The 23,977-nt window shown below is 31.9% G+C and overlaps 2 protein-coding genes across 2 annotated transcripts; both read right to left on the bottom strand.

Annotated features, from left to right (window-relative positions):
- Positions 1-822: 822 nt before the first annotated feature.
- Positions 823-15,166, bottom strand: LOC134706027 (nose resistant to fluoxetine protein 6-like). Its single transcript, XM_063564736.1, has 12 exons — positions 15,054-15,166; positions 13,320-13,507; positions 12,476-12,643; positions 10,707-10,803; positions 10,064-10,156; positions 9,275-9,443; positions 8,419-8,498; positions 6,619-6,726; positions 5,603-5,726; positions 3,453-3,639; positions 1,919-2,061; positions 823-1,130 (listed from the first exon to the last, which is right to left on the bottom strand). The coding sequence occupies exons 1-12, from the start codon at positions 15,164-15,166 to the stop codon at positions 1,005-1,007; spliced, it is 1,596 nt and encodes a 531-aa protein (XP_063420806.1). The 3' UTR covers positions 823-1,004.
- A 2,745-nt stretch (positions 15,167-17,911) lies between these two features.
- On the bottom strand, positions 17,912-22,872 carry LOC134706026 (uncharacterized). Its single transcript, XM_063564735.1, has 3 exons — positions 22,356-22,872; positions 21,620-21,804; positions 17,912-18,025 (listed from the first exon to the last, which is right to left on the bottom strand). Exons 1-3 carry the CDS (start codon positions 22,765-22,767, stop codon positions 17,912-17,914), a joined length of 711 nt encoding a protein of 236 aa, XP_063420805.1. The 5' UTR covers positions 22,768-22,872.
- Between the last annotated feature and the right edge of the window lie 1,105 nt (positions 22,873-23,977).

Here is a 23,977-nt window from a genome sequence, read left to right as displayed (position 1 = left end):
TTAAACTATAAGCAAAAGGTCAACTATATTTGTTGTATGGAAGAATTTTTAGCTGTACATGTCTGCCTGACATGGTTCATCTGACCTTGACCTCATTTTCATGGTTCATTGATCAATGTTTAGTTTTCTTGGTTAAGTTTATGTGACAGTTGTAATAAAGCTTTACATTTAGGACTATCAACATAATAACAATGATTGGTAAGGAAGGCGAGACATTTCAGCGTGTGCACTCTTGTTTTATTATATTATTATATGCATAATCATATAGTTATGATTCAGGATTATTATACAAACACATGAAAAACTTTGTTGTTTCAACCAGAAATAAAGATTAATTCCAGGACACTTCAAAATCATTTAGTTTCAGTGTTTTTGCTCTCTCACTATGACAGAGAACAAGACAGGGATTACAAATTGATGGCCGTGGACAAAGTAAACAATTTTATAAAGCTTTATAATCCCGAAAGTAGATGACATGGATGCTTCATTCTTTGTATGAAGATGCATTATGTTACAAAGTTTCTATCTTACATCTGTTCATTGCCCTCTTCACTATTCAAGAGACTGTTTAAAAAATATGTCTAGTTATTTATACCCCTGCCAAATTGAAGTGACACCCTTATCTGCCCGTCCGAATGTCCAAAATCGGATCCCGTTCTCTAATTATAGTTTGCCCCAAACAAATGCTAGTCTTTGCTGAATTTGTTCCTGTTGAATTTCTTTGTTTTGTATACTATTCTCTTGTCTGTTTTTGTCATAGCATTGTCTGTTTACAGTCCCTTTGACATCCTTTGACATCTCGAAATCAAAAAGATTTTAAGACATATTCAACCTTAATCAATGAACAAGGATTTAAGTCAAAATATTTTAACGTGGACACAATTATTTTTTTAATTCATTTTGAAGATTTTAAAAAGTTAAACAAAAATGTTCTCGATTATCGTCCTTCTTTCTTAAGAAGTACACTTTCTAGTCCAATCATTGGTGATTCAAATGCCAGCGATTTATCGTTTGCGTTCTTCTTTCTTAAGGAGTACTCTTTCTAGTCCCATCATTGGTGATTCAAATGCCATCGATGTCACAAAAGCTGCCATATAGGACAAACCTAGATTACCAAGGAATTGATAAATCTGAAGAAAAAAAATATAAAATATTTACGTTTTACAAATTTGAAATGTTCATCTCGGTATAATTTCATCAATTATTACAATATACAATCAAGATTCAGGATAAATCACTTATAGATCCCCAGGTTTATTATATACCACTTATTAACATCCAGACCACGTATTGATATCCAGGTACAAGGGTTTGGTTTTAAGTATCACTAAATGGTTGTCATATACTGACTTTTTGCTATTGTTATGTGCGTGAGTGTATGCTTATTGTCAGTGTATCTTAATTTAGCACTGCTTTTGTTTTGTCAAAATTGCCTATCATTAAAATGTGTCCTATTATATAGATATAGGTAGATGTGGTGTGAGTGCCAATGAGACAACTCTCCATCCAAATAACAATTTAAAAATTAATCCATTATAGGTTAAAGTACGGCCTTCAACACGGAGCCTTGGCTCACACCGAACAACAAGCTATAACGGGCCCCAAAATTACTATTAGTTTCTATTTTTGGCTGTGAAAGCATGTCTAGTATTGAGCTATATATTGTCCAACTATGTTTTTTTTTTCTCGTCAATCAAAATGCTTTAATTCTACTTTACTTTTGTATCTAATTAAATTAAGATTGCCATTTCAACGGTTATGTTAAGACATCTGTATGAATATTCAGGTACATGTGCTTATGACATACAAGTTGTGTGTTTGTAGATTATTGTATTCCCCAAAAAATGTCAAACACATTACTGTTAGTTTACCAACATCGATGCAGTGCCAGTGATATAATATAAAGAAAACAACTCACAAATTCACTGTCAGTCAAATGAAACATTCTCTGGTATGTCATTATATAGTGCATCATGATTATAATATGTACAAGGTATGCCATGTAGGTCAGTCTGCTTAGGGGTATAAAACCCTTCCATGATAATATGACGTTAACAAATCCTGAAACAAAGGGTTAATGTTAGTTCTACTCAGTTGTATAAAACCCTTCCACGATAATATGACGTTAACACATCCTGAAACAAAGAGGTAATGTTAGTTCTACTTAGTTGTATAAAACCCTTCCATGATAATATGACTTAACAAATAATTAAACAAAGAGCTAATATTGTTTCTACTCAGTTGTATAAAACCCTTCCACGATAATATGACGTGAACAAATCCTGAAACAAAGAACTAATGTCAGTTCTACTCAGTTGTATAAAACCCTTCCACGATAATATGACGTTAACACATTCTGAAACAAAGAGGTAATGTTAGTTCTACACAGTTGTATAAAACCCTTCTTTAATAAAATAACGTTAACAAATCCTGAAACAAAGAGGTAATGTTAGTTCTACTTAGTTGTATAAAACCCTTCCATGATAATATGACTTAACAAATCATTAAACAAAGAGCTAATATTATTTCTACTCAGTTGTATAAAACCCTTCCAAGATATTATGACGTAAAAAATCCTGAAACAAAAAGGTAATATTAGTTGTGCACAGTTGTATAAAACCCTTCCAAGATATTATGACGTTAACACATCCTGAAACAAAGAGGTAATGTTAGTTGTACTCAGTTGTATAAAACCTTTCCATTATAATATGACGTTAGCAAATCATGAAACAAAGAGGTAATGTTAGTTGTACTCAGTTGTATAAAACCCTTCCATGATAATATGACACAACAAATCCAGAAATAAAGGGTTAATGTTTCACAGCAGCCTTTATGATCGTAAACGATTCAACAAATGCGCGGTCTATGAGTTGAATCAGTGTGAGATTGCTCTGACGTCTCATGGTCTTTACAAAAAAATTGGTTGTAGCGGTAGGAATTCATAGCCCTGTCCATATAGAAAAAAAATGGAAACCTCTGGCCCATATTTGGGACGACCAGTTTCTTTCTGGATATTATAAAATATCAATATTCAAAGATATAAATAAGACATACGATTTCTTATTTTTTCCTTTTTTTTTACTTAAAGAACAACAAAAAACTTCAAATCATGCAGCCCACCAGTTTCATTGATAAAGCTTCACCTTGAACAGCAAATCGGGAGCTCACGTGATTTATATTCATGGGCTAGTTTATACAATTAAATAAGAAATCCGGTAAAAAATATTTGTCAACCCAAATATTGAGTTTTATGATTAAAAAAAGAAGCTTGTCACCCAAAGGTTGAATTTGCAATTTCGATGTTTCCCTTAAGGACCGAACTATGACCTCCAACATTCCCAAAATATTATATCATTCCATTAAAAAAAAACCACTGAAATGGCAACTTGTTTTATGTACATTTATACTTTCTCAATAGTATTACTAAGTCTGATTGTGAATCATATAATTACCTCCATAACCTGTTGCACAGGCAAATATAACCCATGCTACACACGCACCCCATACGGTTCTGTGGACTGTATTGTATAGAGCTGCCATTTCTGTAGATAGTCGTTCACCGTTCATATCATCATACAATCCGTACAGTACTGCCATAGATACCCCGGTAGCTACACCCCAGCCCAGCAAATTCAAATACTGCAAGCATATTACTATATTATAATGCAGTAAGTAATTCTAAGTATACGAAATAAACATACAGTCAACTATTCAGGAGACTTCTTAGTGGGTCAAGTTAGGGTTATTTGAACATCGGTATACTGTTGTTGCTCTTTGTTTGTTCCGCTGACTCTCGCAGAGTTAAGAACAGTATGTAGTTTTTCTTTATTGTATTGTTGTTGCTTATGATTTTGATGGTCTTTTGCTATAATTCGTACAGTTGATCGTTGCTGCAAATGTCCAGGTCATTTGAACTGGAATTTATTGTCATTTGAATCATATGACTCATTTTTATCAATCAAAAATATAGTGTTCAATGCAAAATCAACACATGAAAGTCGGTTAATCGGATAAGTGTCATATAGGTTATGTATTAAAATGATGCTTATCATGTAGTTGTAATTTGAATATATGTAGGTTAAACTAAAAGAGATTAAAACCTTTTTTGAAATCATTTTTAAAGTGAGGCTGTTAAAAAAGTATGCCATCTGGTCTACTTATCATTTATATATCAGGAAATACTTGAATAAAATATCAAGGTAATGAAATATGAATATGAAACTATACTTGCATATACAATTAGGGCTGAATTTATAAGCATGGATTGTACATGTTCTCTGTAAATTGGACGTCAATACATTTTTTTTCAATTTGTATACATACTATTATAGCAAAGCAACGAAATCACATATCAACGAACAGGGAAGTTTTACTCATTTCCTGAAATTTAGTAGGCATGAAAATGTATGATTCCGCAGTATATACTTGATGTTCTTTCGCTAAATAATTCAAAATTAATAATAGCTTTTACATATCTTGATCTATACGTTAGGCTATAGCATGTTCACACTATACGAACAAGTGTGTATTCCAGACACAGAAACTACCTTTACAGAGTAAAAAGGAAGAACGACTAAATTTGACACTTAAAAACTTGCAATCACGAATCAGTTTGGCGATACGATGCGTCGGTGTTTTGTGTCGTATCAGATCTTCGAATATCGGAAAAGTGGTCTTATCTGCAGTCTAAGTTACATTTTTATTTTTTTTCCGATAGTGATATTTTGATTAAGCTAGCCATAAAACCAGGTTTAGTCCTCCAGTTTTTTACATAAGAAAATGCCCGTACCAAGTCAGGAATATGATTGTTGTTATCCATTCGTTTGATGGGTTTGGATTTTTTTATTTTACCTTTTGATTAAGGTCTTTCTGTTTTGAATTTACCTGAGAGTTCAGTAATTCTATTATTGAACTTTTTCATGTGGTGCATGATGCAAGCATACATGGTCATGTCAAAGGTTCTTTTTAAGGAATCGACGCACATGGTTCTGTATCTTTTGTCATTCGTGTGCTTACTTCCATTTTTACTTTTATGTTTATCTCCTTATTAGATTTTTATGTTATCTTAGCTTGAACACGGATAAACAATTGTTGCATCTAGTTTATCTTATTAATGTAGGAAATCAGTCTTTTCCATATAATGTATTGTTGAAAACCCAGCTGATTGATAAAGACACTTCATTAGTTTGTAATTATGGCTTTTAGTACTAACTGATACCGGTATCATACTTTGATCATTAGGTCAATACCATTAGTGGTTTACATTCACTCTGAGATGACCACTTAAATATTTAATTCTTCATTCTCGACTTTGACTTTTAATGTCAGTTTATTGAATCTGAAATTTCAATTCGATTTAAATTGCATCCTTTAGAAATGTATTTTTTTCAGCCTTACCAAAATTCAATATAGGGCTAAGAGTTGAAATATATATTTGTTTTTTACCACATGGGATAGAGATGATTCAATACCTCCGTTTTATGTGCATACTATGCATACTATGGTAAGAATAAATGTAAATAAGTTCATCTGTTATAGACTATACTGTAGAATAAATTATGCTTGATTTCCCCAGAGGTTTGAAACAAAGACTAACATATACCTTGCTCATACGAATGTTACATTTCGTTCTATACAGCAGATATCCGGTAAACATTCCAACTAAGTATGGACCCATTCTGCAGTAGGATCGCAAGTATATCTTATTAGAATCAGTACCGTCTCCTCTGCAATAAATACACAGTATTACAGAATTTATTTACAATGCTTTTATTCATAAAGTTATGCAAATAATTCTGCAATTTTTTATGTGTGACACTTTCTTTTACACTCTTTCTACTGAGCTGATTATACCCATGGGGCCAGATAGTCATCCAACACTAATATCTGTGTTAGCAAGAACAAGGTACATTATATAAATTATACACCCGAAGCGCTTTTCTGGATTCACCTCCACTAGGAAGAAAATCAAATTATGAATAGAAAGATTACAATGTTAATTGAATTACCGGTATTTTCCGTATCTTCATTTGCTTGATGATGATTATTGATTCACCGAGAAATGACGAAATTATACATTTAAAATATTCTTTTAGTACATAAATCTACTTTTAAAGACACTGAAAAGGAAGACGATTTGCGAATGTGTTAGCTACTGCTTAAACAAATGAACAGTTCTTGTAAAAATATGTGCCTTATTCGTAAAGTGAATTTTACTAAATGAGTATCATAGTTACTTTCTAGCTGTAAGTCAACATATGAATCATATTATTATGTATATTATCAATCTAACTATTTAAATCTAAGCGTCACTAAGTCTGATGAGTCTTATTAAATTATTAATTATCAATTTCGGTACGATAAATGCAAACTCAATAGTCATCACATTTTAATTATTCAGTTTGATTACGTCATCTGTATCGTTGATATCGATTCCATGATCCGTTTCGTTGATATCGGGTTAATGGATGACGCTTATCCTTTTAATTATTCCTACTGGGAAAAAGTGACAAGAAATTTCATTTGTAAAATAACAGAAAAAGGAGAGCAGAGCAAAAATGTGCATTATATCGGGAAAAGAAATTATATACAATAGCGTTCATATCATGAAATTCATACCCATTAAACGAAGATGATGGGATGTCAAAATGTGAAGAAATTACACCAGTAGCTATCCATGTTCCTAGTAGAAATGCCATCATAATCCCAAAGCCAACGATAGGAAAACTGAAATAATTCAACAATCTTGTATGTAAATGAAATACACAATTTAATATTATTAAAAAAACACATAGATACTCGAAAGAACATAGAAGATAGTTTTTATAGTTTCGAAGTTTGTAACTTGATATACACAACGCGTTTGTCCCATATGTGTTAGTTTCACAAATGGCTTTCGCATAAACTGATTTTTTTTGCCAAGTTTATGACTTGGGTAGAACATTCTAAGTGGTTTGAATGATGTGAGTTTCATTCAAGGTCAATTTTAAGAAAATGATCACATCAATGCACTTACATAATTTGATGAATTACCTTCACACAATCATAATCCCCTGTAAAACTCCGATACAAATGAAGGCGAACGTTGACGCGTTCGAAGCGACAATCAAGATTACATTTGGGATGAAAATATATTCGAATCACTTTCTTAACCTATGTGACTATATATCAATGTGTACATAGTAGTATACCGATGTTCAAAATTCATAAATTGATTGAGATCTGGTTACAAACTAAAACTGAGGGAAACACATCAAATATGAGAGGAGAATTACGACACAACAGAATCACAACATTAAAATGTAACATACACAGAAACAAACTATAATATAACAATGGCCATTTTCCTGACTTGGTACAGGACATTTTAATAAACATAAAATGGTGGTTGAACCTGGGTTTGTGGCATGCCAAACCTCCCGCTTTTATGGTAATGGTTAATATAACATTAACATGACACCATTAGATGATAGGACTACTATACAAATAAATGGGAGTGCATATAAGACAGAGAAATGACTATATAATATATATAAATGATAAAAACCGTTACTAACTACAAAATTCAAATGGATAGACAAATAACCTAAACCAGCATATACAAATTAACAGCCGCGTTAGCCGAATCGATAAACGCACAAATTTAAGTGACGTCACATTTGAATTTATCAAAATTTTCAAAAAAAAGATAGAATTGGGATAGAATTCAAGATTAGGTTTGTAATGTTATAACATTTATTAATAAAAATGAAAATTACAATACTAATTTAAAAATATCAAATTGTGGTAGTTATAAAATAATTAATTTATTGTCTAGCTATGTCAAACTGTAAACCAAATATATCGTATAAATTTAGTTAAACCAAACTAAAATCTAATAAATAAACTGGATCATTTATTATCTTTACCATAACACACGAATACAACAGAAAAAAAATTAAGATTTACAACTACAAACGATAAGATATTTGACAAAATTCCGATCACAATAACACATATTACATCAAAACTAATTACATGAATTTCGGATTGAAAAGTACCGGTATATAGGGTTGATAAGGTGTATATTAAACAACATTACTTACATGTTTGAAATGTTGTATTGTATAACTTTAAACTTACATGGTTGAAATGTTGTATTGTATACCTTTCAACTTACATGGTTAAAATGTTGTACTGTATTCCTTTAAACTTACATGGTTGAAATGTTGTTTTGTATACATTTCAACTAACATGGTTTGTATTGTATTCCTTAATACTTACAAGGTTGACATGTTGTATCTTTTACAACCGTGTTTACCTGGTTTAAAAGTCGAATTGTATACCTTAATACTTACAGGGTTGACATGTTGTATCTTTTACAACCGTGTTTACCTGGTTGAAAAGTCGAATTGTATACCTTAATACTTGAATACTTACAAATATAGTGGAAGTATAATCAATGGACTTAATACAAAGAACTGCATATCACAGGCCAAATACCAAGACCACACCATACACTGATATGAAAGAAATAGCAATAGATTTCATGTTTCCTAAAGAAAACAAGTTAGAATTCCAGTCCCTCTTCCTTTTTATTTTCGAAAAACTAATTGACAATATTTCGATTTGAAAACCCGTATACAAGACAAACTCTTTAATCCTAACATAAAGAGTTCATATTGAGACACCGGCACAGTTATGCTGTTGACCACAACACTTATGTAGTATTAATTTCATTTGTTCATCTTCGAATGGATATGGGTTTTTAATGATAATTATTCTGCTTTTAACATCATTCCTAACTCTGAACCTTTTCATAGACATTGCGGCATCCAATTATTATTTTATATCCATAATTGATTATTTTTAATCGTAGCTTTTTTCCGTCGCCGTTATAGAATAAAGAATACTTATGACGTTATGTTTTGTGGTTTCAACTCTACATAGGAGTTTTAGTTGCCCTTTTGGTACTTCCTCCTAATTTAATAATTGTTCTTTTGTATACACAGGACATACACTCAATACGCATTGTTGTTTTTCTTAATGTTTCGATAAAAATAACTCATCTGATTTGTATCTAAATCAATACACACACATGGCTTGCCATCTACATGAAAAGTATGTTTTGTAGTACACGATGTGTTTGCTTTTATTTCTTCTACAGTACAATTCACTCATTTAGTTATATTTAATAAATTCATTAATTTAATACTTGAAATTTATTTGAATTTCCTTTTATATATTCATGCTTAGAAGATGTTCTTCAAATAAAATAATAATATTTGAAATAGACCTGGTTTTCTTTGTCGTCGAAGAAGTTGTTTATATAAAGTAGATTGTAATACCACGCTTTCTCACAGTGGTTCTTCTCAGGTCCATCTTTAGACCAGTTTGGGCCACTACCAGTATAATGGAACAGAGACACGTATACCATCAATACCAACATGTATGGAGGAGTAAGTCTAAAGAAAGTATTGAACAGTTGTTTCAATTTTTGTAAAATGAACATAACTGTTACAGTAAATTCTCATAATGTTTTGAATTGTCTTAAACGAACTGGTTTTCCATATAGATCAAACTAGATGTGAGGTAAACATTAGTCATATCTAATTCAAAACCCGTATCAACACTAACCAAGTCAAAATACAGACTTTGCAAATAGAGACGGAATCTAGACTTGACGAATTCCAAATCTAAAACAGATTTTTGTAATTATTTTTCCCAGAAAGTATCCACGACCGGCCGTCAACATGAATCTCGCCTAAGACCAAAACAAATAAACTCAATACATCCAATAACACTGTCCCAACTTCATGTCGTGCATGGACATGCAATTGTATAATTCATTGAGGCAGATTAACAGACATAATCGCTCATATGAAAACAATAAATTAAATAAAAACTGATACTAGTTTGAAATAAAATAAGAACGGCCTGAGAAAAAGGTATCAATATTGTTTTTAGTTACAACCAAAAAGATATATTCGAGAGAAAGTGAAATTCAAACTCATTAACATGTAGGGATGCCTCGATATTTTTAAAATAACACAACAACATAACTGTTAGATTTTTTAGTATTCACCTCCAAAATCGATGAAAATAAAACATTCCCCAATTGAGTCGTCCATTTTTCTTCTTTAACTCCTTCATCACCAAGTATGTTAATAAACAGCCACTGAAATAAAACCCAGTCATTATAAATATTATCTACTTTAATCAGTTATTAGCTGTCCACATGCTAAAATAAAGAATTCAACCCATTTTTGTTTAAATTTTTCGAATGAATAACTATTGATATTTCGACTTGCTATATGTAGGACATGGATATTCTAAATATCTATTAACTGATTCCGTACAAACATCATTTTGAGCTAAAAATATCTTGCTTTGATTAAAAAGGACTTTTGTTTAACATTTATTTGCTAAACCAACTTTATTAAAACAAAAAACAGTCGCATATACATATAGGTAAATCGCTACGAAAACAAAAATACCTTCGTTATATTAAAAGAGTTACAAGATGATTCATCCAATTCTGCTACCTTATTGAAAAGCGCAGTTATGTTTAAATCACATTTACCTATCTATCCTTTTAAGCTAATCTACATAGATATCTATTGTATATAGAATATTGGAAACTACATAAGGTTAACGTTTTAAAAAAAAATGAATATAAAAAAAAAATATAATGAGACGGATTCCATTTGTCAAAATATTTTGTTTACCTGAGAGTAAAAAATGTGTCTACAGATACTGTAGCATTAGCTATTGCTCCAAATGTCCACCGTTTTAACATCTTAGGGAAGAAAGACATCAGGTTGTCTATTAAAATAAATTACTATTCTGAAAAAATCCTTTAGTAATTTTATCCGTAAAACAAATTGAAACTTGGGCAAATAAAACATATCAGCAATAAGATTCTAGTATGCACTTAAATAACAATGTCTGCAAGACTGTCAACCTTATGTTTGTACACTTCTACAAAATTGAAACAATGCCACACTATGACTTGCTGTTTTGTCATGATCTTATTAATATGTCTGTTTTAAATGAATTTACAAAAAAGATACCGTAATGTAAGTATGAAGCAGGATCTGCTTACGATTTTAGAGACAAGTCTTTTTATGCGATGTACTACTTAATTAATCTGAATTTTTTTCTCGTAGACCTAATCGCCGTATTTTTGGTTTTGCATGATTTTGACAGTATCTTTAGAATTTTGATTGTCCATTTGAAGTTTCTTCTCTTTTTTACTCGGGATCATTTTAAAGTTATAGATGATTAACGACAAATGTAGATAACTGATTTGCCTTCAATAATGAACAAAAGCTTATAAAAACTCATTAATAAAAAAGATAATCTCTAAAAGTATCAACAGTTCAGAGAACAATTTAGTGAACATAAGTGATGCATGTTCTGACATCGTTTGCAATGTCTGAATATAACTTCATACAATAGACAGATTTTTAAAGCTTTACTTTCCTGTATATCAGCGCTTCAGAAGGTATTTGGTTTCGGATCTTTATATGTAGTTGTAATATTGTGTTATCATGTTATGGTATTTTTTGTACACTTGTCTTTCATTTTTTTTTAATATGCTTTGTCTAAATGCCTTTTTTGCTTCTTTGGTACATATTTATTTGTTTTTATAGATTATAAAACAATGTTGACTGCTGTACTCCTATTTATGACATTATAACCTATTAAGTCCAATAATAGACCTTTACGACTGTCATACAAGTAAGAGGTGTAGCTAGATATAAAACCAGGTTCAATCCATTATTTCCTACATAAACAAATGCCTGCATTTGAGTCTCGCATTTGATTAGTGACTTTCCGTTTTGAATTTTTCTTGAAGTTTATTTATGTGTTTACTTTTTTCTAAGATATTTAGATTGAATATTCTGTTTTAATTTTTCACAACTGTTTAGACACCTGTCCATGTATTGCTAGGTTTCTGTCTAATAAATGCGTACCTGTGTACATGGTGTATGTATCAGTGTCAAGGATGACCACGCCTACATTTAAATTTTTGTCACAAATGTCCATAACCCGTACTCTTTTTCTCGGTTGTGCAACCATCGAATGAGACCTTTCACCGGATTTGTACTTGTATAATGAGCACGACGGGTGCTGCCTGTATTACATGGACTACATACATACTTGTTTGTAGCACATGAGGTCAACCATGGTTTGGGTGGTGTTTGAGTTGTACAGTCTTTTGATTTCTGTGTTATTTTGTATTTATAATGTTGCGTGTTCATTCTTCATGGTGTTTTGGTTAACTTATGATCTCAGAATTATATCAGTAATTCTCTCTCTTTATTTTCCAACCAAAAAAGAAACAAAGATTTTGGAGGCTTTATTTTAAGACTTATTGATTTGAGGCATATACATTGATTTCCCTTTAAAGGTATTGTAATTGTTTGTTTACTTTGATGCTTTTTATAAGTTACATATATAATCGTGCCTTAAAATAAACAATATTACATACCCGACATCTGTAAAGGCATTGTATATGTATGTCCAAGGATGACCCACGTCATGGACAGAAATCTTATTCCATTTATGCATGTCAGTATGTCTTTATTTTGCGTTGTATTCAATAGTTTAGCTCCATTTGTATAGACAGAAAAGGCTAACAACAGATTTCCAATCAACCCTGATCAGCAAATATTGAAAGAAATACATATATTTGAAAAAAAAGTTTGTTTTACTCTTTACATTCCATAGTCGTCATAGAAGCGTATATTCAGATTGTGACCTATTTCATTTTTCTCAAATCTAGACTGAGTCTTAATATTAATGACGGGTGATGAAGGAATAGAAGGAAACGCTAACTCTGGCGACACCTCTCGATTTGTCAGTACTTTCCTTCGTGTTTCTTGATTTGGATAGGGCTGCGTCGATGAGGTTTGTTAGAATAGATAACAGAAGTTTTTTATGCTTTAATCAAGGCGACAGCTGCCTGTCTACGTTCCAATCTGGTAAAAAATTGCCTACTCTATGGTCGGCTTGTTGTCGCTTTGACACATTCCCCATTTCCTTTCTCAATTTTATTTAAGAATAGATAAATCAACGTAAAGTAATGAAAACAAATGGGTTTAAAGGTGAAACAATTAGTTAAAATTACCCTAGAACTTTTATATTGCTAATGTATGTCGCTCATTTGTATAACCGAGCGTTATGTGTTCGGTCAATGGGAGTAAACTCTCATTCATGACGTCAGTATTGTCTTAACGCGCATATATATTTATGAGAGTTAAGTGGCAACTTAGATATGTGAACGTGTCTGGTTGCCTTTTATACTAAAAGAAAAGGACATGTTATTTATTAACCTGGCTGGTTTTCGGTTATTTTGTTCTTCTGATTGTCTATTAATGGCGCCTTTTCGTCTACCTCTACTGCAATCTCTTCACTAGTTTCAGAAATGGTTTTGGTCTCTTTCCATCGTGGCCATTGTATGATAATAACATCATAAGCAGTTCCAATTGTTATTAATGCCAGAAATATTGAAAGAATAACCCTAAAAAAGGAGCAATGGGTTATTCATTTGGATGCTTCGTTATATTTGTAATATTACAACTATGCACATTTTGTACTTATTATACCAAAAAAACACCATCAAATGTATTTGACAGAAAAAAAAGGCAAATTCATAATTAGTTTGAAAAGTAACCACTGTAAAACTCTGTACAATAGAAAAAATTGATAACGTTTTACAATGAGTTAAAAGAAACTGAATGATAAGATTTTGAAATGGTGTGATGTTTGACAAAAAAACTGATGACTTTTACTACGTTTTCTGTGTTGGGTAAAGGAGCATAAACGCGAATTCTACCCCACTTAAAAATTTGAGGTCTATAAAAAATTACAAGATCCAAGGAGGAAACCTGAGTGCAGAGAGGGAACATCGATTTTCGAAAAGAAAACTGGAAATTATTCTCAAGTAAGATTGAAGTCGAGTGCATCGGCATCTAACGGGATTCGAAGTACTAAACATAGGCGAGTAATGCATTAGTCCTAGTATTTATCCCTTACAGGAGCCGAGGTCCTTTAAACGTTTGAATGGAAAACAACTGTCATATACCTGAATTGGTACAATCATTTTCAATTAAAATTGTGGACTTAATGGTTGTATATATAGCAAGCAAAACATGTATTCTAGGTAAAACCAACAATAATGTTGATACAGTAGCAGAGAACATACACCACATATACACAGCACGTTGGACTTCAAGATACAAACAGACATACAAAATCTAACAAAGTCGGTAAGAAAAACATTATTTTATACTTGATAGTTGTTATAAATTCAAGGGCTGATAAAATGAAAACAACACTGTAAAATCTCTTGCCTCCGAATCGCACCTCTGAACCCACCAGCACCAGGGATGTAAAAAATGTAAAAAGAAAAGAGCATAAAATGCAAACTACCTAATCAAATCAAGAGTTATACGACCAAAAAGGAACATGATAGCACAACGTCAAAAACGTGGAGAACTGTGCAGAAGTTCTTAACTTCAGCGCATAAAATATTGTTATGGAATAGTTGTATATTAAATTATCGATTAAATTATTTTTTACATAATAAGTAGATGTAGTGAATGAGCTATTAATTATTGTATTTAGCTTATGTAACAATGTGTTTATTATATGTTGTGTTCGGTTGTCGTTTATTGTAGCATACACCATATCATTTCTAAATAATTACATTAGATGTATGTTTCATTATAATACGTTATTCTGATTGGCTAATTGCACATCACATGTTATTCCGTAAGCAGTTGCACGAGACAATAACATTTCATTCATGATGACACGAGGTCCCACAATAAAGTGCACAGGTGAATTTAAAAACTTAACTTCATGAAAATCGTGTTTTTATAATCCTAGCTAAAAAATCACTTTATAGGGTTGTAAAAGCGTTGACCGTGCGTACATTTTTAGAATGAAGCGCTTCCGCGCTTCATACAAAATGTACTTCGGTCAACGCTTTTACACCCCAATAAATTTACAAAAAGAAGCATTCAATTCTTAAATGTAAACGTGTGTTAATACTATTTACTCACAGAACGACTATTGCTCTAGTATCGAATGGTTGATCTGGTTCTACGCATTCACCAGGCCATGCCACAAGTGCACCATCAGAAATGGAAGGTAAAACTAGATAACAATACAACATGTTCCTATTAGTAAACAATTACTAAAAGTATCTAGCAGTGAGACCGTTCGTTGCACAGTTTCCAAAAATTTTTTCACAAAGTCTAATAATGCTTCATAGAAAACAGACAAGATTTGATGAAAATCCTATAGTATAATCACTCAAAACGGTATGGAAAAACGTGCTTGTTGGGAGGTATCTTGTTTATCGTGCATACATTTTAAACCATTTAAAGTTCTTTTTGAAGAATTTGTTTATTTTTAGTGATGATATATTTGAACCTATAGCATAGTAAAGAGGAAAACCACCAAAATACTGAACTCCGAGGAAAATTCAAAACGGATTAAATGTCAGATTCAAAAGTTTAAACACATAAAAATGAATGGACAACAACTGTCATATCCAGGCACATTTTTGGAGTTTTGGATCCTCAATGCTCTTCAACTTTGTATTTATTTGGCCTTTTAACTATTTTGATCTGAGCGTCACTTATTAAGACGAAACGCGCGGTTGGCGTATAAAAACAAAATCCTGGTACTTTTGATAACTATTTTCACCACTGGGTCGATGCCACTGCTGGTGGACTTTTCGTCCCTGAGGGTATCACCAGCCCAGTAGTCAGCACTTCGACGTTGACATGAATATCAATTATATGGTCATTTTATAAATTTTCTGTTTACAAAACTATGAGTTTTTCGAAAAACTAAGGATTTTCTTACCCCAAGAGTAGATTACCTTAGCCGTATTTGGCACAACTTTTTGGAATTTTGGATCCTCAATGCTCCTCAACTTTGTATTTATTTGGCCTTTTAACTATTTTGATCTGATTGTCACTGATGAGTCTTATTTAGACGAAACGCGCGTCTGGCATATACAATTATAATCCTGGTACTTTTGATAACATATATAACATACTCTGATGTAGATAGTTGACACTTACCTTCAACAGATTACGTTAAAGCTTATATTTAAACTGTTTTTAGTCAGGCGGATCAGATATAATTACACATTACGCTATAGCTTGTTTCTAAACTATTTGACTTAGATGTAATTACACATAAACCTATAGCTTGTCTTCAAGCTGTTTTGATTAAGGCAGATATCAGGTGAAATTTCACATGACCCTATAGCTTGCCTTCAAGCTGTTTTAGATTCAGGCAGATATCAGATGAAATTTTCCATGACCCTATAGCTTGCATTCAAGCTGTTTTGATTCAGGCAAATATCAGATGAAATTTTCCATGAACCTATAGCTTGCTTTTAAGCTGTTTTGATTAAGACAGATATCAGATAAAATTTTCGTTGAACCAGTCCTATGGCTTGCATTCAAGCTGTTTTGATTCAAGCAGATATCAAATGAAGCTATCAGTTTGTCGATAAGTTGTTATGGGTTCCAAGCTATTTACATCTGAGCATAGTTTTGTGTGGATGTAACTCGCGTCTGGCGTATAAAAATATTTTTTACCTGTTAACTTTTGATGGCTATTATTTGTTTGTTTCTCTATCTTATATTTTCTACCATCTATCTATTTATTTATTGTAACCATGTCGTGTAATGTCATTTCACCGTTATAATTAACACTTAAAGTGGGAGGTTTGGGATGCCACAAAACCAGATTTAACCGAACAACTTTCATAAAATGCCCTGTACCAAGTCAGGGAAATGGCCATTTTTACATTACAGTTCGTTTCTGTGTGTGTTACATTTCGGTGTTGTGTCTCTGTTGTGTTGTAGTTCTCTTATATTTGATACGTTTCCATCAGTTTTACTACCCGGGTTTATTTTTTTCTCTATGGATTTATGAATTTTGAACAGCAGTATACTGGTGTTGCCTTTATTAAGCCTTCACCGATATTTAGTAACTTGATAAGTTCTTTATTGATCAATAGCGGCATATCGAATTGGGTTTTTTTTGCCTTGAATTGTTTTAAGTAGCAAATTACTAATGGATTGTATTGTATTTTGTTACGTTTGGAATATTAATTTAAAAATGGAAAGGTTAAATATGAATAAATTTTATTTGTAATAAACAGAACGAAAGGGATAAGACGTAGCATGATCCAACTTAGAACATCTTTATATACTAAACAATATGTGGAAAAAAACAAATAATATCTGTTTTAATTTTTTTTTCTGTAGATAATTTAGAAAAGAATCTAAGGTTGTTCCTTCAATTATCATGACAGTTTCATAAATGATGCAATTCACGTTTGTTTTTTCTTAAATTTGTAAACAGTGTTACACAGACCAATCATTTTTAAATGAATGTATCTCCCTCAAGCAAAGCTATGATTCCTTTTACGGATTTGGCTCTAATTTTTTAAACTTTTGGATTATAGCTCTTCATCTTTTATATAAGCTTTGGATTTCAAATATTTTGGCAACGAGCATCACTGAAGAGACATGTATTGTCGAAATGCGCATCTGGTACAAGAAAATTGGTACCGTTAATTTTATTATAAACGTTAACAAAATAAAGCATGCTACTCATGTTTTGCAATTTTTAAAATGCCATTCACAATAAAGTTATGTGATTTTAGGTTAAAATACAAACAGATGTATTCCAATAATTATTACGATTATCCACTTAGGATTTGATTTGTAAAGATAAATGTATTACCATTATTGACGAGGAGCCATGTATCTGTAGCACTACAGCTATCTGGTACGCATACGCCTAACTGTATAACTGATTGAGCCTGAAAAGTAGAAACATTCATACAAACATGAGCTAATACAACTACAGCTATCTGGTACACATACTCCTAACTGTATAACTGATTGAGCCTGAAATGAATGTATAAACATTCATACAAACATGAGCTAATACAACTACAGCTATCTGGTACACATACTCCTAACTGTATAACTGATTGAGCCTGAAATGTATAAACATTCATACAAACATGAGCTCATACAACTACAACTATCTGGTACACATACTCCTAACAGTATACTAGTAACTGATTGAGCCTGAAAAGTAGAAACATTCATACAAACATTAGCTAATACAACTACAGCTATCTGGTATACATACTCCTAGCTGTATAACTGATTCAGCCTGAAATGTATAAACAGTCATACAAACATTAGCTAATACAACTACAGCTATCTGGTTCACATACTCCGAACAGTATAACTGATTGATCCTGAAAAGTAGAAACATGAGCTATCTGGTACACATACTTCTAACTGTATAACTGATTGAGACTGAAAGTAGAAACATTAAAAAACTAGTATCTCAATTGTTTGTAAAACAATTGAAAGGTCTTTCCTGTAAAAGTGATGTTTTCGTATTGTACTTTGAACGACCTTTCGTTTGATAAACGACAAGCATACCTTCTGTAACTTTTCGCTTTTTACACTTAATGACCTTATCCGCCTACATTTTTGAGATCGGAATTATAATATATGAAACAGAGTATATGAGCTTTCATTTGATATGCGACAACGCCATGTTCTAGAAAGTTTATTTTTTGCACTTAATAACCCTATCCAACTAATTTTTGGAGGTTGGGAATTTGATATTTCAAATTTACACATCATGACCTTTCATTTGATATACAACAACCCTACCTTAAAAGAACATTTATTTTTTGCACTCAATGACCCCATCTAACCCATTTTTGGGAGACGTCAATTTGAAATTTGAAATGTACGCTTTATGTTCTTTCATTTGATATGCGACAACCTTACCATCTGAGAAATTTCAATGTTTGCACTAAATGACCCCACCCTTCCCTCTGGGATGAAAAGGGGGTTTTAAATTTTCATTTTTAAGTAGAGTTTATTAAGACCTTCAATTTGATATATCAGATGACCCCATTTGACAAAGTGCAAATAATGATGCAATATCAACTATATAAATAGAAGTTATGAAACTTACAAAGTCAATGCAAAACTTGAAAATTTCAAATTGACTTTTTTTTTTGGTGTTTTTTTCCATGGAATGTTTTTGGTATTTGGTCAAACATATAACTATGTCAACCTCTTCAATTTCTAATACATTTTAAGTGGTAAGCTCTTGATGATTTAGAAATACATGCCTCCGCTCGAAAAACTTCAAACTGCATTACCTCTAAAACGACAATAGATATCTCAAATCTGTTAAATGATAAATGATCTACAGTTAAAGGACAACATTATAGAAAAAGAATTGGGACAATTTCAATGTTCACCAAGGTCACAATTAATCATCAAATATATGATGCAATACCAAACTTGAGAACCGGAAGTCGTAGATACATGGGATTATCACCATTCAACTCAAGACCACTTGACCTTTCAAATATCACAAGGTCAAGGTCATAGTATAATGTGAAGGTCAAGGTGAAATTTCATCATGACCTGACATTGACCTCAAATTGAAGGTCTTGAATTACTGATCATCTTTTCAGTTTAGAGTAGGTTGACATCTGTTACCTTTAAAAAGATATACACAAAATACTATACTTTTAAGAATCACCCCGTTGTAACTTTTGAACAGACGGTCGGACATTTTTGGGCTTATTATATAAAATGTAGAGTTCGTCGAGAGGAACATTTTATACGCTATATGTAGGCAGCAAAGTCTTATCGTTTTCCTAATATGTAAGCTTGAAATTGCAGCGTAATTTTTTTTTGCACTTTGTGACCTTTGACTTTGGGTGCATATTGAAGGTCACATGAATTAAAGATTATTGGTGAAGGTCCCAAGTCTCTACGACTTCCTGTTCTCGAAATAGATTTTTTCTAAAATTGTATACAATTTTTCAAGGGTAATAACTCCTTATAAGGGTTAATAACAAAATGATTGTATATGTTCATTAACATTGCCATCTGTTCCTGTACATGTTGCCGTTTTCAAATCGATTCTATCTCTAACATTTTTTGAGAAATGAGCAAAGGAAAGAAATTGTTTCAAGGGGAAATAACTCTCAAAGGGGATGATGAAATTCTATGCAGCCTCATATGGTAATACATCATTATGAGATGTACCTATTGTCCAAATAAGATCATGATATCTTCAAAAACAACGAGGGGGGCCATGTTGAAAAAAATCAATAAAAGGGAGATAACTTCTAAAGGGGATGATGAAATCCTACACAGCCTCATCTGGTAATACTTCATAATGAGGTCTACCGATGGTCCATATTTGGGTTTGATAACTCCAATAGAAACGAGGGGAGGCCATGTCAAACAAATGCTGGATGAAAAAAAAAAAAAAAAAAAAAAAAACATGCGAAAAACAATAAGGTCTTTCCTCGCGGAGAGGAAAGACCTTAAACATGAGCTAATACAACTACAGCTATCTGGTACACATACTCTTATCTCTATAACTGATTGGGCCTGAAAAGTATTATCATTCATACAAACATGAGCTATCACACAATACTTTAAATCAGTTTTTAATTCTTTTGATACATACAATTTTTTACTCATACAGAATGTCTTTCAGATATTTTGTTTACCAAGTGATAGTAACCATGAATCAATGTTCCCTAGTGAGACACTTATGCATAGCAGTAAGGAACTGAGATGAGGTATATATGAACGACACGGACATCTAATTCAAAATATAATATATGCTGCCTGATATAATTAAAGATTTAAAAATCATCAATCAAGAAGTCAGCACTTGTTGATGAAATTAACTATTATTATGTTAGTTGGTGTTACAAAGTCTATCCAAATAATTATTTGCAAACAGTTCCGTGAGGTGAGTGGGTTTTTTTTGTATGCTTTGTGGTGAAGTCTCACTATAAATCTTTGAGATAAAAGACAGCAATACGAGTTGTTTCCGCGATTGTTTTTTGCTGTGCATGAACTGAATGGACATCCCATATATTTTTATCTATTATTATTATTGTTAGGAACATGAATTTCCAAACTATTTGAAACACGTTTCAAACGTGTATGGGCTTCAGAAACATTTGACACAATGTTATGCCATTATTCGTCCACAAATATTTGACCTTTCAATTGCTATATGACGAATATTATTGATTGGTTGTAGGGGCATATTCAATAAATAAATATAAGACATCAGGGACCGCTTTCATTCTAAGGGATTTCAATATAAAATTATAGACATGCGCTGCAATGATTGGTAGATACAATTTTCTATTAAAGAATTTAAATGGATCAAACTAAGTTTGAAAATGTTGAATACTCTTAAAGTGTTTTTATACCGGGTTGGAACGTGATGAGGACGTTGTCGGAATTTAGTGCGAATTTACAATTTTGTAAAAAAAGCCATTGTTAAGGATGGGGTTACATTTGTTTTTTAATAAATATTATTTGAAAGCTTACACTTTCAAACGTCTAAGAAATTAATTGAAATGAAAGGTTTTACATTGAATTTACCCCTATAAAAATAAGAAAAGTGCTGCCGATGCAGCTTATAGTATCATTGGTAAGTTTTGTTCTAGAACAACCAACAAAACAACCATATCCCCTTTTCAAATATATCTAATTACATACTTAAAACTTACAGGCAATACTTTACTGAGTTCACCTTGAGGCACAATATATACTTTACAATACTGTCCATCAAATCTATATGTGATGTTATTGTAGTCTGCTACAACTTTTATTTCTAAACACTCATCATAGCTGCCTAACCACATTAATCCGCCGCTTAAAATGTTGGAAGACGGCTTACCTGCAGCGTCCACCACTGCAAAATTAAGTTTAATTACATTATGAAACATAAAAGCAATTGCCCCTTCTCCTGCCCTTTTAAAAGATATAATTGTATAGTTGTATAACATTCCTTATTTTCATGTCATTGTCCAATAATAACTTCTTTAACTTTTTCGGAATACCGGATTTTGGTATGTTCTCCCTCTTGTTTTAGATCTTCACCGATAGGTTTATTTTCCCTCATTTTTTATATCATAATTCAAAGTATCCTATTTATAGATACTCGTCCTGTGATATCATCTCCCTTCCTATATGTTAAAGATACCTTCTCTTTTTACAGTTTGAATGTATAATTAAATGACATGGAGCAAACACTTTGTATGGTTATCATATTTTTGACCTTATTCGGCAGTAAGCAAGAAAATCAAACGATTTACATACAATAGAATGGGGAAATCAAGTTTTAGTTTTTAAATATTTTGATTTACCAGTATTTAGCATTGATTTGTTTTACTAAGAAATGAAATTAAAATAAATTGCAGAATATGTCCCTAAAGCAACACAAATATTATTCCAGATCCTTACTTCTCATCGCCCAGTAATCTTGCCTTTGTAACGCCTCTGAAACGAGTTGTGAATGGTTCAAACAAAGCTCTGATATTGTTGGTGTAGGTGATACTGTCGTTTCTATAGATTCTGTTGTACTGTTTAATGGAACGTCTGTCACATTATCTGCAACAAAGTCATCACGTTTATAAGTTGTCATGTCATGTCCTGAATTAACATAGTTGAAAATATTTCCAGCAGTTGATAATTTAGCTGCAGTTTTCGTAAACATCGCAAAACTCTTCGGAGATTTATTAATAGATTTAACCATGCTGGCTACTCTATTAATATTCTGTAAGATGTCATAATGTTCAGCTTTTCCTTCTTGCGATAGACCAGAGCCCCGAAAAGTAAAGCATATAATTGTCAATAGCACTACGTATCCGAACATGTTTCTAAAACTGTTATGAATTTTAATTACACCAGTTTCTGTTTTTCTTTCAGAGTCAAAATATGTGTATGATTTAACTGTTGATATCTTTATTTATTGTTGTGAAATGACTCATTATCACACACAAACATGAATCAATGGTTTATCAACATTTCTAATCTTGTAAATCTTTATGTTTACAAATATTACCAAATATCTTATGTTTTTATAACAAAGGTTCTTAATTGCAAGTCTGAAAATAGTGACCTATTTAAGCAGGTAGACCCTATCACTCATTACTATATGATTTTAAAATATTTGTCTCAATCTATCAAACACAAAACATGAACGTGTATAACAGTGCAAATAAATACAGCTCTACCTCATTTCCTAAAGATAGACCGGACAGGCAGTACGAGTAGGAATGTACTTATCGTTTTGAGATTTTACAACTGTTACTCGATACAATAACTAATAAAATACACATCTTCCCCACGTAGCTCATGTGGGTTTTTTTTCATCTAATTTGTGCAATTTGTGCAATAAATAATATAAGTAAATCATCGATTATAAAACCGGTATTAGAATGGGTTTTTTTTGTGGATCGAAGCAGTCAATCAAATGATTAACTTTTGCTTTACTTTCAATGTTGATACCTTTTTCTTTGAATAACCGATCAAAAGTACTCGCAGTTACTGACAGCTAGTTAAAATCCAACAACAACTTATATAAGAATTCATGCATCTCATTTAATGAAAGTAAATCATTTACCCTTTATTGTTCACCTTACCTAGTTTTTGGTGGGGTTCGTGTTGCTTATTCTTTAGTTTTCTATGTTAATTGTGTCCTGTTTACTATAGTTTTTCTGTTTGTCTTTTAAATTTTTAGCCATGGCGTTGTCAGTTTATTTTAGATTTATAAGTTTGACTGTCCCTGTTGTATCTTTTGTCCCTCTTTTATAGGTTTTAGTTTATTTTGATTGGTGCTGATACCTTAAGTCTGTTATCACCATCTCACATTTAGAACAAGGAAGTAAAAATTAAGATGTTTATGTCTTCATACGATAAGTTAACCATACAATATTGCGAAGTCAATTGAATTAGAAACAACTTGGTAACAGATGTTTATAGTTATCTACGTTTGTGTATGATGACGCACAATTTTAAATAGAGTCCTTAAACTACGGAATACCAACACTCAAACGGAAAACGTGTATAAGTAAAAGAATATA

This window comes from Mytilus trossulus, chromosome 2 (genome assembly GCF_036588685.1).
Source record: "Mytilus trossulus isolate FHL-02 chromosome 2, PNRI_Mtr1.1.1.hap1, whole genome shotgun sequence".
Taxonomy (NCBI): Eukaryota; Metazoa; Mollusca; class Bivalvia; order Mytilida; family Mytilidae; genus Mytilus; species Mytilus trossulus.
Note: the sequence above shows the minus strand (reverse complement) of the source record. Positions and strands in the feature narration are given on the sequence as shown.

What these genes read in the sequence shown, in the direction of transcription:
- LOC134706027 (XM_063564736.1), bottom strand. Translation starts at nt 15,166, where the DNA reads ATGTTGTATTGTTATCTAGTTTTACCTTCCATTTCTGATGGTGCACTT. An exon ending in AATAACCGAAAACCAGCCAG is followed by an intron (nt 12,644 to 13,319) that starts GTTAATAAATAA and finishes TTTGCTGATCAG; the next exon opens with GGTTGATTGGAAATCTGTTG. An exon ending in AATGCCTTTACAGATGTCGG is followed by an intron (nt 10,804 to 12,475) that starts GTATGTAATATT and finishes TTATTTTAATAG; the next exon opens with ACAACCTGATGTCTTTCTTC.
- LOC134706026 (XM_063564735.1), bottom strand. Translation starts at nt 22,767, where the DNA reads ATGTTCGGATACGTAGTGCTATTGACAATTATATGCTTTACTTTTCGG. An exon ending in AGATTACTGGGCGATGAGAA is followed by an intron (nt 21,805 to 22,355) that starts GTAAGGATCTGG and finishes TTAATTTTGCAG; the next exon opens with TGGTGGACGCTGCAGGTAAG. An exon ending in AACTCAGTAAAGTATTGCCT is followed by an intron (nt 18,026 to 21,619) that starts GTAAGTTTTAAG and finishes TATACATTTCAG; the next exon opens with GCTCAATCAGTTATACAGTT.